General features: G+C 37.4%; 2 protein-coding genes across 3 annotated transcripts in view; both read right to left on the bottom strand.

The window, feature by feature from the left end:
* Nucleotides 1–2,860: 2,860 nt before the first annotated feature.
* On the bottom strand, nt 2,861–6,058 carry f2r (coagulation factor II (thrombin) receptor). The gene is made up of 2 exons (XM_032579177.1): nt 5,672–6,058; nt 2,861–4,458 (listed from the first exon to the last, which is right to left on the bottom strand). Exons 1-2 carry the CDS (start codon nt 5,751–5,753, stop codon nt 3,245–3,247), a joined length of 1,296 nt encoding a protein of 431 aa, XP_032435068.1. The 5' UTR covers nt 5,754–6,058; the 3' UTR covers nt 2,861–3,244.
* A 107-nt stretch (nt 6,059–6,165) lies between these two features.
* Nucleotides 6,166–17,426, bottom strand: part of iqgap2 (IQ motif containing GTPase activating protein 2) — a 36,837-nt gene continuing 25,576 nt past the window's right edge. For both annotated transcript variants that reach the window (XM_032579175.1, XM_032579176.1), the window contains 21 exons: nt 17,176–17,318; nt 16,849–17,019; nt 15,668–15,751; nt 15,410–15,481; nt 15,254–15,323; nt 14,588–14,796; nt 14,351–14,503; nt 14,073–14,236; nt 12,823–13,047; nt 12,468–12,608; nt 11,733–11,817; nt 11,421–11,653; nt 10,739–10,871; nt 10,025–10,127; nt 9,799–9,940; nt 8,771–8,858; nt 8,426–8,638; nt 8,157–8,317; nt 7,904–8,047; nt 6,922–7,030; nt 6,166–6,659 (listed from right to left, as the gene is read on the bottom strand). In XM_032579175.1, coding sequence (XP_032435066.1) covers nt 6,546–6,659; nt 6,922–7,030; nt 7,904–8,047; nt 8,157–8,317; nt 8,426–8,638; nt 8,771–8,858; nt 9,799–9,940; nt 10,025–10,127; nt 10,739–10,871; nt 11,421–11,653; nt 11,733–11,817; nt 12,468–12,608; nt 12,823–13,047; nt 14,073–14,236; nt 14,351–14,503; nt 14,588–14,796; nt 15,254–15,323; nt 15,410–15,481; nt 15,668–15,751; nt 16,849–17,019; nt 17,176–17,318 — 2,957 coding nt within the window. In that variant the 3' untranslated portion in view covers nt 6,166–6,545. The remainder of the gene's footprint in view (nt 6,660–6,921; nt 7,031–7,903; nt 8,048–8,156; nt 8,318–8,425; nt 8,639–8,770; nt 8,859–9,798; nt 9,941–10,024; nt 10,128–10,738; nt 10,872–11,420; nt 11,654–11,732; nt 11,818–12,467; nt 12,609–12,822; nt 13,048–14,072; nt 14,237–14,350; nt 14,504–14,587; nt 14,797–15,253; nt 15,324–15,409; nt 15,482–15,667; nt 15,752–16,848; nt 17,020–17,175; nt 17,319–17,426) is intronic.

The following is a 17,426-nucleotide window of genomic DNA, read 5'->3' as shown; positions in this document are numbered from 1 at the left end:
AGTACATGAAAAGTTCCTGGATTGAGCTGCAGCCCACCTCTGACAACCTGACTGTGACCCTGCGATGGGGGGATTTCTGCTTGTGAGTAGTCTGTCTAGTTACTAACTTTGATGCAGTTTCTTGGGATTTTATGTACATTTTGATTTTATGTAAACCAAATCTACCTTGTAATTGTTAAGTGGAAATGAAAAAATTAATGGTTCTTTTTTTGTAGTGTGCAGTGTGTATTGAACACATCTGATTCAGAGTGGTCATGTAAACACAACTTTTACTGCAGATACAGCTGTTGGTCTTCTGGGGTATCCTCAAGTTTTGTTTTTCACTTTTGACATTTTCCAAAATATACTTACGTATACATAAATATACTTTATCTAAACCATTAGACTCAAGTTTGAAACAGCTTGTCCCATTTTTTTACCCCCATTGTTGAACTGTAGTTAGCTTCATCCATTTTCCCGTCATCTCTGACCGGCCTCACTGTCCCTGTCAAAGAACAGCATTATAAGATAAGATAAGATAAATCTTTATTGTCATTGTCACAAGGACAACGAAATTCAAAGGGTGCCATCAGTCGGTGCACATGCCCAAAAACAAAAAAATAACTGTCTCACAATTCACACACAACAGCAAGAATCAACAACAACTGGCAAAAAAAAAAAAATAAAAAATAAGAACAGCCACATTCTCACATTATGCTGCCACTACCACATTTTAGTGAGGATGGAGAATTCATTGTGATGCGCTACAGTTCCCATGTGGGCCAAAAGGTTCAGATTTGATCCCACCTGATGATAAAAGTGCTGGCTAACTGATAACTGCTAATAAGGCTTTCTGACTCTTTTCCACAGAGTCCTAATAGACAGAACTTCCCACCAATCTTTTAAAATATATATTTGTTTTACATTTATGTACTACTCTGTTTGTGTTGGTCAATCACAAAATATTCTAAAAAATGCTATTAATTTTATGATTGTAACATGACAAAATGTTCTGGCAGCCATAAAAATGTTGCAATGTTTGCAGTGTTATGCATAAGTAAGGTTGATTTAAGCCTCAGAAAACTTGTCATATTGTTTTTCAGTCAGCGGTGCATCTTTGGAAAAGTAAATGCAACCGTCTCTGGACTCACAGCCACATTTCGCAGTATGTCAACCACAAACATCAGCCCTCCATTTCATCTACAAAACAAAAAAAGAATCTGCCTCCAACAGATTATGGGCTTTCATAATAAGTTCGACTTTTTCCTGCACTTTCAGAAAACCTGTCGGACCACAAAGGACACCTCCTGCAGACTTGTTCTGACTGCCTGCTGTGGACAGATACTTTTCGTAATGTGGACATCACAGGCAGATACATCATGCAGTTTAGTAAGAGACGCTGTCCGCTGCATACCTCTGTAAAATTTTGAAATATACATGCATATTTTATATTTATTCCTTTTTTCACAGCAAGGACAGGACAAATACATCCCACAGATGTAGAACATTTTAGGAAGCAAGCAAAGTGTCTGAACTTCCCAAAGAACTTTCACAGCTACGACACCACAGCAGGTCAGTGACTCGACAGCAGATTGTGTCTTGAGGCAATGCAGAAACCACCACAAGGTGGAGATCTTATACCTGGAAATTAAGAATTCAGACATGAGTGTTGTTAGTACTTAAATGTATTGTTTATTCGATGAAGCATCGTTCTTCTCTTCTTTTGTCTTACAGAATTGTGTCCGGACAAAGAAACAAAAAGTTGAGCAGCAATAAAAGAAAATGCAGAGTCAAAGAGGCCCAACAACATCCATTCAGAAACCCAAATATACAGTTTTATCTTTGACTCTGTCGCTGTTTTTCCATTAGAGATCTTCAAACTGAGGTGGACTTCCACCAGCAAGTTCATTCACAGTTTAGTGAAAGCTCTCCCCTAACATAATTTTTAAATTAATTACCTAAAGGTGATAAATTTGTTACATTAAACTATCATAGAAACTCTTAAGTTTTGTCAAAATCAAAGAATGAACTAATTTGCCTCTCAGAAGAGAAATTTTCTATTTGATGTTTGATATTATCTGGCCATATTATGTCAGTGTCATTTGAATTAAAAATCACAACATTCAGAAAGTGAGGAATGAAAAAACAGCAGGAGCGTTACTCTTCTGATGCAGAGCCTATAATCTACAACCACAAACATTTAATGATTCAAATTACATTTTTGTTTGTTTTTACTTACGTAGTTCCTGTACATAATTACACATTGTCAAAAAAATAAAATAAAATATGACATTATGTTTGCAACTTGTAATTTGTGTGATACTAAAACAGATACTGATGGTTTGATTCCCTGACAGAGTGGACAAGGAAGGCAAAATCAGTGACAGTGTTATATGGTAGATACAGTGTAAAAGCTTTCTGTATGAACCACAAACCAAAACCAAGAATTTATTTTATCCAACTTGAGCACTATTGAACTTTTTACATGTCGTCACATTACATACACAAACTTTCATGTTTTGAGATTTTATGATAAAGTTGTGCATAAGTGTAAAGTGGAAGGGTGGCTTTCTCTCTTACACATAAAAAATGCAGCGTGTGTTCAACCCCCTTTACTATGACACCCCCATATAGTAAACAGATTTCACCTGTGTATGATTATTTTCAGTATAACCACAGCTGCTCTGTGAACATCGTAGTCCAATCCATCATACAAAAATGTTAAAAGTATGGAACAACTGAAAACCAGCTAACCAGTGTTAATGAAAAAGAGGAGTCAAATACGGGTTAACCCTGAAATCCAGCCAGAGATAGAATAGATGGGTTTGTATCAATGCAGGTAGATAAGACTAAACGGTCCAGTCAAAGTCTGGACATGAGGATTGGGAAGAGGTGCTCTGCACAGATGTTCTCCATCCCAAGTTTTTTTTTTTTGAGATTCAGCTGTTTTGCAAAGAAGAACGGGCAAAAGTTTTAGCCTCTTGATGAATAAAGCCAGTAGACACATACTCTTTAAGACTTGATGTTTTTCAGACTTTTGACTGAGAAGCTGGAAAGAAATGCGTGTTTCACTTTTCCAGCTTCATCTATTTTACTGAAACCACATGTCCTTGTCCTTCCAGTTCCAAGTTATGCACCACTTTGTGTTACATGAAACTCCCAGAATGATACATTAAATATTGCTAGAACATGACCAAATGTTAAAAAGTTTAAAAGCTATGACAACTTTTGTGAAAGTTTGTACTATTTCTCAGAAACAGGCTCCTTAAGCCACCAGCTTGTTATAATGACCACTATACATGCCCTCCATCTTGCAGGATCTGGTGCTTGATCCACTCTTTTGCGTGCTGCGTGTGTCCATGCTGCTCCCTGCTGGTGCCAGTGGTGAGCACCTAAGTACTGCAGCCACCTGCTTCTGGCACTGAGAGGAGCCGTAGTAGTAGAGGAGAGGATCCAGACAGCAGCTGAGGCTTCCTATGCACACAGAGAGCAGGTACGCCTGGTAAGAACCGTCACTGGATGTGTGGCTGATCTGAACATAGTGAATCATCAGGATGATGTTTGTGGGAGCGAAGCAGACCACGAACACAAGCAGCACCACCACAGTCATCACGATTGCCCGCGTCTTCTTGGAGCGGTTCTCCAAGTTGGCTGCCGCCAGAGCCTGAACGATTCGAACATAGCAGACAGTAGTGAAGGCAAGAGGTATGAAGAAGAAGATGGAGGAGTATACGGGGAAGAAGTAGAGATAGTAGGATTGCAGGGTTTCCACATCCTGCACATCATGACAGGTGGTAATCCCAAGGTCTGATAAATATAGTGTCTGTTCTGAGATCAGGAGGGGGGACGTTCCTCCCAGGGAGAGGAGCCACATGGCTGCACAGACGGCTGCAGCAGTCTGAGGGCTTCGCCACATCAGGGAGTTCATGGGGTAAACCACGGCCAGGAACCGGTCCACACTGATGCACATGACGAGCAGCACGGAGCAGTACATGTTGCAGTGGAAAGCTGCTGTCACCACCCTGCACATGAAGGACCCGTAGATCCAGTTGTTGCCATTATAATGGTAGGCGACTTTAAAGGGGAGGAGCAGGCCAAACAGAAGGTCAGCACAAGCCAGGTTCAGCATGTAGATCACTGCAGGCTTTCTGGGACGGATTCGGTGGACAAACATCACCATGGCCAGAAGGTTGAGAGGCACGCTAGTGATGAAGACCAGGATGTAAACAGTGGGGACGAATGCCGTCGCGAGGTGACCCTGGAGAAACTCTTTGGCCTCCTCAGAGACGACAAGGTGCTTTTGCAAGCGATCGTGCTGGCCGTGTTTCTTCAACAGTTTCTGCTCCGTCTCAGAACCTGAGCCGTCATCATCAACAGTATCACTCAAACTGTCCAACGCAGACAGGTCAATGTATTCCATGGGTTCTTCAGTCACCAGGACAAAGCGACCTGAGAAAGTCCGAGGCAGCAACATGGAGCCTTTAGAGAGACACAAAGCGATAATGAAATAACCGTCAACCTGTTTTAGATGTATTTATTCAAGTATAAATACATCACTGTCACTTGAGTGCAATTTGGCTAGCATAAACAACTTCTAAATACTCTCTGAATTCAATCATACTGAAAGTCGGATTTGGTTGGGATCGGGTGAAATGGTTAGATTGTATCCTGCTGGAAAATGCTAAATATATATATTTTTAAAAATGTCATATTTAATGGTACAATGGAAATGGTAGCTTACTTCCAAACACAGATGTCTGAAAGTCAAGTGCTACTGTCACTGCATTCAAATGATGTCCCACTCACTGAGTCTTCTAGCACCACCTGGCTGGACTTCTGTTGAATTAGGTCAATCACTTTAAAGGAGGTAAACTTTTTTTATTTAAACATGATTTTCTAGAAATCAGTTTTCATTTTGACATAAAAATTTTTGTTGCAAAATTTGTCAAATAACCCAAATGTTGACTTATTTGACAAAGGGGTGAATACTTTCTACTGCAGTAGTGGGCATCTGATGCTTTTCCACATACAATTTTTAATCTCAATTTGGCAAAAACAGTTCACGATGGTAGGACAGAAACAGATTTGCTCTCGTCCCTCCTATACAACCTGCTTGTGCCAACATTGTTTAATGGTTGTTAGCGACCCCAAGATGAAGACATTCATTTAAAAAATGAGGTTTAAACAGTAAGATGAATACAAGTGAGCACTGCTAAAAACTAAATGAAAATGGCTCTCCATGTCCCATCACATTTACACCACATAAACAGATGGGCATGGTTTACACAAAAAACAATAAGGGAATTACAGTGGACTTTGGCTAAACGTTTGAATTATGTTAAGTTGTTGTTTTTTTTTAACTACACAGAATCATACGGTTCTGTAGAATAATTCAAAATGGATTCTTTCTGCACCAGAAAGTTACATTCCTGCAATACATTATATAAAATGTACTGTTTTTCTTGAATTCACCTTCATTTTCAGTCCAAATTGACCAACCAGTAGTGAATGGAAACTGACATTTGAGGTACATTATTCTCATTTTGACAATGCTATTTTACAAAGAAAAATGTCATTTTGGTTAACTTAACTCATTTTTAAGGATCGCTCTATACAAAGAATGAAAGTTTGAATGTTAAATCTGCACACATTATGCTCTCATTATGTCAGGCGGTTTAAGAGAAGTACTCACCATTTTCTGAATGTGCTGAGCTTTGAGTTAAAGACAAAACCAGCAAGCCGAATGCTAGAGGGAACATGCTGTTGCTGTACATCCTCCAAATAACCAGTGAACTGAAATGATCAGTTTCCCAGATGAGTTTCTAAAGTGTTTTTGTCTGTGAGCATTTAGCAAATTAGAGAGTCATGAGGATCCTCCTCCTTCTCAGCCCCATAGATCTCCTCCCCTTTAGAAAGGAAGCATCAATCAGAGACCAAAAATATTTTTCTCCTGAAATGGCAAAAGCTTTGAAATGCACCATTTCCTCAATTCTTTATTATTGAAATGGCCTTATAATAAGCCAACCTTGAATTAACTTTAGAAAACTAAATACCAATTTAGGTATTTGGGTTGAATAAATAAAAATTATTCACAAATGTAATTTATTCTGGACATTGGTCAAAGATTGAGAAATAATTATAAAGTAATAATAGCAACATTAAAATAGATCTTCTGTAGCTTTAATGTTGAATTAAAATATTTTATTTAGATATTTTAAAGGCACTGATAAACTGTAGAATTACATATTTTTAGGTTGCAACATCACTTTTCACCTGATGGTGCTGCGGCTTTTTTCTATAACGTTCATAAAACCATGACAGTTTTCTCAAAATGCAAGGTTTCTGGAAGGCGTGTGTCTTTTACATATAAAACATGAATATCATTACAATTTCATTTTTAAAAGTACATTACATTTACAATCAAGACAGAAAAAAACTGGACAGACAATAAATTGACATTTCATTTGGATGTGATCCATTAAATTAAAAGCAGATGAAACAACGAGATGTTTAGTGAAGGCACAAGTAGTTTCCTCTCAACAGTTCTCCTGCTTTCTCTTCCACGTTTATTTTCCATAAAACTTCTTGTTGAGGAGGAAGATTAGTAAATTAACATTTACTTTGGCTTTGTCAAACATCTTCATGACAGCCACGCCCTCGTACTGCAGCTGAAGAAGGTCCTGGACACAAAGTAAAAAACTTATGAATGATTTAAAGACATTTGGCTCGTGAACTAAAATAAAGTAGTTGTTTTTTTATCTATTTTTTTATTGCTTCATGAGAAGAGTCTAAAAAACAAAAACAGTGCTTTCATTTCCACGCACCTTCCTGCCATCGTCCCCTGACAGAAACAGGAAACTTGTGCGATTGTCATTCTGGTCTAGTTATGTCTTTTTTTGGCTATTCTCCATGGAACTCAAGACACACTTGGAAAATAATTACCTGGAAATGAAGCTGGACCTTTTCCATTTCAACCCCCATAAATTTGGCCTTCACCTCAAAATCTCCAACTTCTTCCGTGGGGCAAATGTCAAACATGACATTTTTGAACCTTTGGAGGTGAGAAAGACAATAAATATGAAAATTCAGAAAATGACAGGAGGAAAATAACATCTTTGATGGCAAAATCTCAAATTTTAATAAAAACATAAAACATATCTCCAATATGCATTTGTTTTACCTGTTCTAAATTGTAAAGAACATTTAAGATTTGACAGTGGATATGTAATTGCTCTCCATTTCCTTTCTGGCGACACCTGAATAAACAATGATTTTGCAGTGAGAATAAAAGGTGGGAGAGCTTATCCTAAAAACCTTCTTTCCACAAAATGAAAAAAAAGAGCTGAAAGCAAATCACTATCATTTTAATTCAGTTTCACACCTTTGCCTTTGGTTCAGGGAAAAGATTGAAAGTAGTTCAAGGTTTGACTATGCTTATAAAGACCTAACTTTCAGTTTTAAATCATTATACTAGATCTATTTAACAAAAAAAGACTTGAAGTGCTTTCTCAATCCACATGCACAGGCAGACCTGTTCTTAGATGTAATACAGCGTGTTGTTCAATTTTGAAAGGCAATGCATTTTAACATATTGCACATTCATAAACTTGTTCACAAATTGTCAGTTCAAAACAAAAACTTCAATGCAGTTTGTTGGAATTTCACATGATGGCAATGAAAGGTCGTTCATTTCTATATAGTACCGATTTAGGATGACCACACTTTTTGATTTTCATTTATAAAAATTATAAAACCCATGAATCATTTTTATAAATTTGCACTACTTTGTGTTGTGTTATTTCATAAAACCAAACCCAATTTAATACACTAAGGTTTGCAGTTGTAACATGACAAAATCTAGCTATATGAACGCTTTTGCAAAGCACTGTAGATTTGATTATGTCACCATAACAAGATAACTTACTGGTTTGTCTGAAGGCCTTCTATCTCCAGGATGACTCCCTTCTCATGCAGTCTGGCCGCCGTGTACTTCAGAGACTGTGGCTTCCACTTCTTACTGCCCTTTTCTTCCCCTTTGCTGTCCAGTTTTATGGATCTGCGTGTATTCCTGAAGACAAAACAGCCATAAATATAACAATTCTGCAAAAATAATACACTACAAAAAAAAAAAAAAGACTTATTTTATAAAGGTTTTCATTTTGGACATCCACACTCACTTCCGGTTGAGATTATCCAGGCAGGTCTTGATATAGGTGTCATAATAGTTCATCTGCTCCTGGAAGAAGTCAGTTTTTGAGTTGAGCGCTGTCAGGGTCTGCTGAAGCTTCGTAAGCTCTGCCTTTCTCCTTTGCCTGTAACGTCTCTGGTAGCGAATGTCCTGTCAATCAGAGATTTAGACTTCACTTAGATTTTGATACAGAACAGAGTTATAGGAAGAACACAAAGCCGGTATTTTCAGACAAAAAAGGATTAAGTGCTTTTAAACCTTCGCTATGTCGTTTATAAGGTCTTGGTATTTGTTACTGGCGGTGACGAGTCCAGCCTGCTCAAGATTACGGAGATTCCTCAATATTTTCCTCTTCTTCTGCTCCAGAGGCAGCTGACTGTCCTCCAACACGGCTGGACTGCTTTTCAGTCCCTCTGGTGTCTGAGCATCCTGGTCCGCCCTGCGCTGGACAATCTTTGTATGCTCCAACTCCTTCAGAAACAAAAGTTCTAAAAAGTTATCGCACTATGCTGAAAGAGAGAATGAATAATGCAAACTGCATAAAATGTTTCCTTTTGGTAAACAATAGTTGGTCTTTGGAGTTTAGATAAGAGAACATATGACCTGTGGTGCAGTAGCTGGGGTCTCAAGTATTTCTGGTAACGTCTCTCCATGCTGAATCCGAACCACATCAACTATCAGCTTTTTTGTCCTGAGAAAAAAAAAAAACAAGCAACTTTAGATTGAACAAAATGCTACTATGAATTAAAACAAGACTAAAGTTATGGTCTTGGTAATGATTTAAAACCAAAACTGAGAATTGCTCATTGTATGTCAGACAGGAACTGTATTAAATCTCACTTTTATTCTTCAGGCTTTGACTGTGACCTAATTTTTATAAATTAATTTTTTAGTGTTTTATTCAAAACATGTTTCATGTCTCTTATGTGTTTGTGTATGTTTTATCTTTTTGGTCTGGGCTTTTCTTGGTTGTTGGTTGTCCAATGCAGCACTCAGATCAGCCTTGCTTAATTAAAGTACTTAATATTTTAAGTGTTCTCTTATCACAGTTACACTCTGCATTATGTTTAGCTTTATTACTTTACTTTTTCGTAGATTGTATTTTAGTTACAATTGTTTTCCAAGATAAACAAAAACAAGGCTGATGACAAGTTGCTACTTTGTTAAAATTAATACTTTGTTTTGCATTCTACATGGTAAGATATCCCTTTTTTGTTTTCTTTAAAAGGCATGTGTATTCAGTCAGTAAAAGAAAAAATTAAATATTGCTGAGCAAACAAGGAAAAGAGCAGTGGATTTTTTCAGAAAGCAGTCCAAACGGATGCAGGTTTACAGGGTAGATAGTTCCTAACCTTGTTACTCCTTCCTCTGTGACAGGACATGATAGAGGAGCAGGAAAGACAACAAAGATATGTGACTGAGTGACAACCACAAAGACGCACTAAACTATGCTAATACAGTCAGTGGATCACAGAATATTAACAGAGTAGTGCTGACTAAGTGTGATTCATGGCAACGGTTCTATAACCACAGCAGTGTCCCAGGTCTGAAGCCTCAGAATGAAATAATTTTAAGTACTTGAAAAATTATTATGTTCAGTTTTTCTAGCAGAGTTCCAACCATAAATTTACTTTGTCATAAGAGTCTTCAGGTCTTTGTCGTCTCCCTCTGGCAGCTCAAACTTGCTGGTTAATGTTAGAGAAATCTCAGTCTTTGCCAGCTGACTCAGAGCCGCTTCTCTGTTTGAGTCATCTGGGTCTACGGCGCCTTCACCTGAAAATACAGCAGTATGGTTAGTAAATCTAGGAAAAATGTGGACAAACTGGGATTAAATAAAATCAGAATTGGTTACACTACCAAGCAAAGTCTCTACATCAGGCACATCTCCCAGGTCCTGCAGCAGCTCGTGCAGCAAGTCGTTTTGGTCTGGAGAGATGGCCTCCAGGTGTTCCAAAAGCAGCTGTGTAAAAACAGATATGTGTTTTTTTTCTACACACCTGGAGTTCGCTACTTAAACAACAGAGAAACCATAAAGAACCAGGAAAATAAACAGAGTGCTCCCAAGGTTGCTGGAATTCAAAAATCAAGATCACAGCAAGGAGGTAAACTACTTAATATTTTAATAGTTGAGCAATGAATGTTAAAGCAATGGATATGCAGGGAATACATGTTTCCACTCAAATTTATTTGTTCCCTAAATACTTTAGTGAATGAATATTTTATGAAGTTGTCCTAATGTGAAAAGAAAACATCAGTTTTAACAGTTATCAATTTAGTTCCTAAGTAGAGCAAATCTTATGACAAAGAACACAGCTAGCTTTATTCCAAATTTTTCACCATTAATTGTTTTCCAAGGAAAACGTGAGGAAAAATAACAAAGGAAGCAGAGTATTGATGCAGTGAGAAGAAGACAGAACAATAAAAGATGAAATAATATCCTCAGAACAACTCTAGGTTGATTCTGCATTAAGCCTTTCTTAACCGTACAATGAAATTTGAAATACAATTTAAAAATTGCTTAGATTTTTTGCAGGAATTTTTGAAGGATCGGTGTGTTTTGTCAGGGTTTACCGAATGAGTGTTGATGATTTCCTCTATTGAGATGTAGATGACTGGTTTGCTCAGAGTCACCATGTCTGAATATTCGTCAACATTAAACTTCTCCTCTGGTTCAGGAACGTCGCATGCAGCCTGGAAAAATAACCTGATGGAGAGGATCAATAGTTAGGCTGCCTCAGACACTAACATATTGTAGAGTTAAAGTAAACAGCATTACACTAGAATAATAAAAAAAAAAAAACAATCATCAGCAACAAAACATCTGATGACCTATTTTCCAGACAGGGTGAATAGTTCGAACTGAAAGATTCCCGGAAAATTGAGTTGAAAGTGGATTTCCAGTAAAGATGAGTCAGCTGCTTTTACAAAGTGGGGCAGATGGCACCACACACACACACTCACATTGTTCTCTTTCCCGTTTGGAAGTGAAGTTAATGTTGACAGATGACTGCCTAAAATCTGCTGATGCAGCACATAGCTATTTCTGTTGCCAGGGTTACCTCTGCATCCACTGTGTCACATTGTTTGTTTTTTTTTATTATTATTATTCCTGACCTTGTTTTTGTAGGAAGGTCTTTTTTTTTTTTGCAACTAATGTTTTTCCTCTAACAGGATTTTTTGGAATACGGCCATAAAGTCGTACAAATCTCTCCCAGTACAGCAAGGTTAGGCACATTCATCTAATCCGCCTTACCTAAACTTCTCATACGTCTGAGATATGTAGTTGTTCATTGGCGTCATATGTTCATTCTCGCCCTCAAACAGCTTGTTTGCAGCAGAATGCTGCAGCATCTTCGCAACGGATCCCAAGTTGCGTCGCTGGTCGACGTGAAGCTGGCCTCCTGCTGACATGTCGATGATGTCAAAGCCATCCGGTGCCACAATGGCTGGGTTCATGTAGCGGTAGTACAGAAGGTTTCCCACAATCTAATACAAAATATAGGTCACAAATCAAGCATCAAAACTGTTTTTCTGTAATTTGATTTCAATATATTAATGCTTCTACCTTAAGCAGCTCATCCTCTGAGGCTTCTGGAAACTTTTCATGGAGGCTGTTCTTCAAAACCTTTGCTATGTATCTCATGCCATAACTGCATGCAAAACAAAAAAGCATTGGTAGGACATCAAACACAAAACAACATGCAGTTACATGCAACAAGGCAAATGGTAAAACAAGCCCAGCAAGAGGGAAACTGAGGAGGTACAGTATATGGCCCATTAAAACTACAATTAGGTCTTCAAGTATGAGAAGGGTTTCAGTGTTTTGTCCTTCTACGTTGCCATTAGTGAAACAGCACCACCTGGTGGTAAAGTTTAGAGAACAGATACAATGTAGAGTTCTTAAATCCCCAATAATTTCCCTAAAAGGTTGGTCAGACCTTAGCAACAAGTGCAAAAATATTTGCAATTCTAAAAAATGTGTTAAAATAAAAACAAAAGCTAAGAAAAAATGTCAAATGTTTAGCAAGATGATACTTTTTCAAACTTTAAATGGAAAAGGAGGAAAATTGTGTTTATTTTTATCTTAATTTTATTTAACAAGGCAAATTTGACCTGGCAAAAAGCAGAGCCTTCTGAACAAAAGCAAGATAAGGGGCTACAGAAGCAGAAATAAAATTAACTCATAAAGACAGACACATACTACAGCAGATAATGGAGATTCACAGTCACAAACATGCAAATTTGTCACACAAAAAAGGTTAAAAGACGCCAGTTATGGTTACCAGATCTTGAAACTTACGGGATATTATCCAGCGAGGACACAATGGAGTTCAACATCTTATCTGTTGCAGACCGCAGAGCCACACTGGAGGCCTGCAGCCTGTTACGCACTTCCTTGTGGGACATGGCCTGCTCAGGAGTCACCTCATATGGCAGTTTGCTAAAGGGGAGCAATGAAAAGCAGGCTTATGAACTGTTTAAGCATTAATAATGTTTCATTATTATTATTTTTTTTAGAATTTAATTGACTAAAAACAATGGTTGCCTGATAAGCATTAATAGGAAATTGTATATATTCAAAGAAGAAATAAAGGCAGAAACCAAATTACACCCAATCAAAGCTAAGCATTTTGAGCCGTTGTCTTTGCTCCTACCTGGCCTCTCCGGTCACCGTCTCCAGCTGGTTGACCCAGGCTTTGTACACATCCACAGGATTGGTGTTGATTCCTAAACTCTTGTCATCAATAATTTCTTTGACTACTGGAGCCAGCAGCTGCCTGAGGGTGTTGTGGCCTCGTGCCCCTCTGTTGAAGCTCACCACCATCTTAATGACTGTAGGATTTCCCGTCACTATGTCCTGGATCTGATCCACCTTAGAACTGACAAACAAAAAAATTTTTACCCATGATAGAAATTGTGCTTCAGAAACAAGAATTAAAAAAAAAAAAAACTATTTATTGAGGAATTGTGTGAATTTAGTAGCTAATCACAAGGTATGAAAAAATGGATATTGATAATACTTGTTCACATAATTTCATGCGCCCAACCCACAAATTTTGTGACACTAATAAATGATAGATGTTATGTATGATGTAGCTTTTCACACAAAGTCTGCAGATATTGCTTAATAGTGTTAATATCCAACTATTCAACAGTCACACTTTAGAAATGCTAAATAAGAGCATACTTTCTTCTGACCCACATCAGTCCACCATGTTGCACAGCATCAAACTGGACCCGACTGTCCAGTGCAACATGGTGCATCCCTACACAGGTCAAGATGATGTCACATTTGTTGTTGGGTATCTAACCTAAGTTCCACCTGTTGATCCGATCTACCTGTGTTTCACAACATTTGGAGTTGCTCAGAATGGCCAGAGTATAAATGTGCATTACAGATATTCCATTAAAAGTCTCTGGTGTTTGAGAGGCAACTTTAGTTATTATACATGTAACTCTAGATTTTGGCAAAACAACATCATGGCATGTCTTGAATAACTATATCAACTTAAGCAACTGATGACTTGAGAAATCTGTCATGGTAAACCGTGTCCTCCCAAGTTACGACTATGTGAGTGATTTACCTTCTCAGATTGTTTTTCTAAGATCACCTTCTGTTCAAGCAAGTAGGTAAGTATACAATTTTAGCATTTATTTATCCACATTTACGCCGCATAATCTTTGTTACACACCGATTGTATTTCCACAGTGATGTATATTGAGTATCAAATCAAAGTCCTGCTGTGGAGTTTTACAGTACCGTCATCAAGATAAGATGAATTAAAAAATTAAGAGTAAAGGTGAGCAGTTACTCATTTTTTCTTTAGTACACACATTCAATAAATGCGGATCATTAGCTGAAAATTTGAGATTATGACCACTAGGCCAGAGTTAAAGTTCTCACTTGATCTCTTCTTCCAGTGCAGTCTTGAAGAGCTTGAGCAGCAGGTACTCCTCTCTTTGGTTGGAAGCATAGTTATACAAAGTGAAGATCACTGTGTCCATGAATTTTGTCGATTTGTTTTGAGGCATCTGAAAGATCAGTTTAGCCAGGTAGGAGGGAATCGTCTGAAACAGAGTGGTGGATAAAAAAAAAAAGTGTTTGTTTGAATACAGAAAAGGTAAGCTTTTTTGCCACTGTATAATTCAAATCCATTTGTTTATGCTGCAGAGCCATCATACCTGCAGCAGATAAAAGAGATGTTGGTAGGCTTCTAGTTTCCTTCTTTTGCCTTTATTGAGACCTTTAATCCCAAGTCCATCTCCAGTGGTCTGGTCATCTTTGCTTGTTTTATTTTTCTTGTTCTTCATTTTCTTATTATGTGAAATGACATCCTGTATAATAAATTAAATTAAATTAATACATGTTGTACTTCCAGTACATCAGTCTAATTATCCAAACAATTTCAGGTTCTCAACCTGCAAGGTGATCCGGTTCTTCACCAGCAGTCCGATCTTAATGTCCATCAGATTCAAGTCTTTCTCCATCTGTTGGTTAGAGCGGATTTTTGTGACGACTTCTTCCCTGAGCTGAGTCACTTCTTGCTCCTCCTGCAGGTCCAGGGGGCTCTGCTCCAACAAATGGACAAACTTTCGGACCACTGACAGCGGAGGATTACTGGCTCCAGCTAAAATGTTAAAAACAAGAACCGTAGGTTTCCTATTAGTGGTTCTACTGTTATGAATTTTTCACATACAAGTGTAAGAAAACATTAGAACATTCTTGATCATTAATTTATTTGAGTAATTGGTCCCATGTTTTGGATCTTAAAGCTTCGGCTCCAATTCCAGCATGTGAATCTCCTCCCTCCCCACCCCAAAAAAAAAAAATCCTTGAATGGGTTTTGCTTCACAATTACTCAAGATGTTTTATATACGTAGCTGTATATTAAATACTTTAGTATCTACAAGATCATCCAGAACTACTTGGGATTTTTTATATTCACGTTTATTTAGTTAGACCAAGAAAATATGAAATTAAGAACTTTGACAAAAAATAAAGTATTTCTAACATCACAAAACAGCTCAGCTGCAGTGGTAAACAAGGTGCTGTGATTAAAAAGTATATATGTTTTATTGACTCACTTAGGGTTCTGTAGTCATCTCTTGCTTTGTTTGCCTTTAGGAAAGCCTGGATTTTTACAATTTCTTTTACCTATATACAGAAAGAGCAGAGTGATATTAACAGAGGGAAAAATGTAAGAAAATTCAAAAACACATTTGTGAACTATGATTACTCACATGGTCTCTGAAGAATTGCAGCCTTTGATTATACTTGCGTTTTGCTTTCCACATTTTCACAATAGATTGAATCTGAAAACAGCAGAATATTTTGTCAGGTTTATTGGAAAATTATTCATTTAAATACACTTTTACTAAGTTATAAATATCTGATGCCATACATATATTGCTGGTATAGTTTTGTTTAGCAATTGTATAATTAATTGCAGATGTATTTTAAAAATAAAAAAATAAGACGTTATTAAAGGTAAAGATTACCTTGACCACAGATGCAACACTTTTCTGAAGCAAATTGATCCTAGCTATGTAGATTTTCCTCTGTCTATAACCTCTGAAGCAAGCCTAAAAATAGAAAAAGATGCATTAAAAAACAGAAACAATTATTTAATAAATGGCATTAAATGATCAGCTGGTAAAGTTGGAAAGGGACAAACACTCCTTATGTTATCGGTCTTTTTTAAACCTATAAAAGCCAGCACAATTTATCAAATCTGTTTAAAATGCAATAAATCTAAAATGTATGTGTGGTAAAAAAAATGGATCAGGATTTATACGTTTCCGAGATGGCAACTCAACTGTATCAGAAAAGGGTTTACATGCACTCTTTATGGGTCAAATGTTTTTCAGGGTGAAATGGTCAATAAATATACTTGAATCAATTTCAATTTATTGTACAGAGTATGTATAATTCTGGATGGATATTTGGATGACCACTCTTCTAAACAGAAGTTGTAAGTTATTAATTGCTTTAAGGTTGTTTGAACAGATTCTACTTTGAAGCAAAGTTCATAAATTATCAATCATCAAGGTCAGGGCTTTTTCAGAAACTTAATGTCAATCAGCCTTTATGCATTCGAATCCTGGCTTAGAAAATAACTCTAGCTGATAGTAAAATGGGAGAAGATGGAATATCAGCATCAGTTTCCACAGGAAGGACAGTTTTACATCACCATAGATCTCAAAGGCTGAAAATCAAAACAGAATCTTTTGGTCAAAAATGGACAGATTTAAGCATGACCTAAATTTGCAGCTGCCCACAGAACAACCTAAACACCTCATGTGTTTGGTCAGAGACAAAAATGCCACGAGACAGCAATACAATCTACTGCCGAAATAAGACAGCAGTAGATTTTTTTGTTGAATGAACATTCCACCCACAAAAAAGACTGTTGAAGCGTATACCTAAAGGTATAAAATTCATGCCCATGTAAGTGTTTGTAAGCTTTTCATTGCCACTGTATGTAATAGTTTTGTATAATAGCAGACGTATTGCCCTCTACACAATAACACAAAGACATTCTTATTACATCATCCCCTATAGCAAACTGAACAGCACATAAGCTGAAATGTGAGCTTCATCAGCTGGTCCATGAACACTTTACTACATTAAAAGATGAAAGTAAAAATAGTCCATGCTCTACCTTCTGAAATTTAATTACCTGGATTTTAACTACATGAGGTTCTTGTTGGCGTAGATACTCCATTCTCTGCAAATGCTTTTTTCTGGCCAGGTGACCTCTGATCCTCGCCTGCAGCTGGGTGACGAAGGGTTCATTTGCTAACCATAGCTGTTCCCGGTTATATTCTGCAGTCACAGAGTTGACTGCACTCTGACAGAAACAGGAAAACAAGTTTTGTCAGTGCCAGAAGTAGTGAGACCAAATGTCAATCTGAGCCTCGCTACTGAATCTTTGTGAATGTAACAATTAAACATCCTTACTTGGTTGTGTAAAATGTTATTAATTGCTAAAATCATAGAGTTGTACCTGAATCTCCTCTTTGCTGAGTTGATCTGCCTTCTGTTCAAATCCTTCAGGCTCCTCCCAGCTGCCCTGCCCAGTCTCCAGATTATAGAAGTAGTCGTATCTGTCCTTGATGCTGTGTTTGACCCAAACACCATCACTGCTGCCTGGAGCAAAGTAGACAATTCAATATTTCACAAATTTCCACTGCTTCTGGATCAGTTTACCCAACAATCAGCATCTTTCATGGTAATACAATAAATGTTATGATGACC

This window comes from Xiphophorus hellerii, chromosome 12 (assembly GCF_003331165.1).
Source record: "Xiphophorus hellerii strain 12219 chromosome 12, Xiphophorus_hellerii-4.1, whole genome shotgun sequence".
Lineage (NCBI taxonomy): Eukaryota > Metazoa > Chordata > Actinopteri > Cyprinodontiformes > Poeciliidae > Xiphophorus > Xiphophorus hellerii.
The sequence above is the reverse complement of the archived record's forward strand: the minus strand, read 5'-3'. Positions and strand labels throughout refer to the sequence as shown.

Excerpts from the sequence above, each read along its gene's own strand:
- f2r (XM_032579177.1), bottom strand. The coding sequence starts at position 5,753 with ATGTACAGCAACAGCATGTTCCCTCTAGCATTCGGCTTGCTGGTTTTG. Across the intron at positions 4,459-5,671 it reads CTCAGCACATTCAGAAAATG|GCTCCATGTTGCTGCCTCGG; the intron begins GTGAGTACTTCT and ends GTCTCTCTAAAG.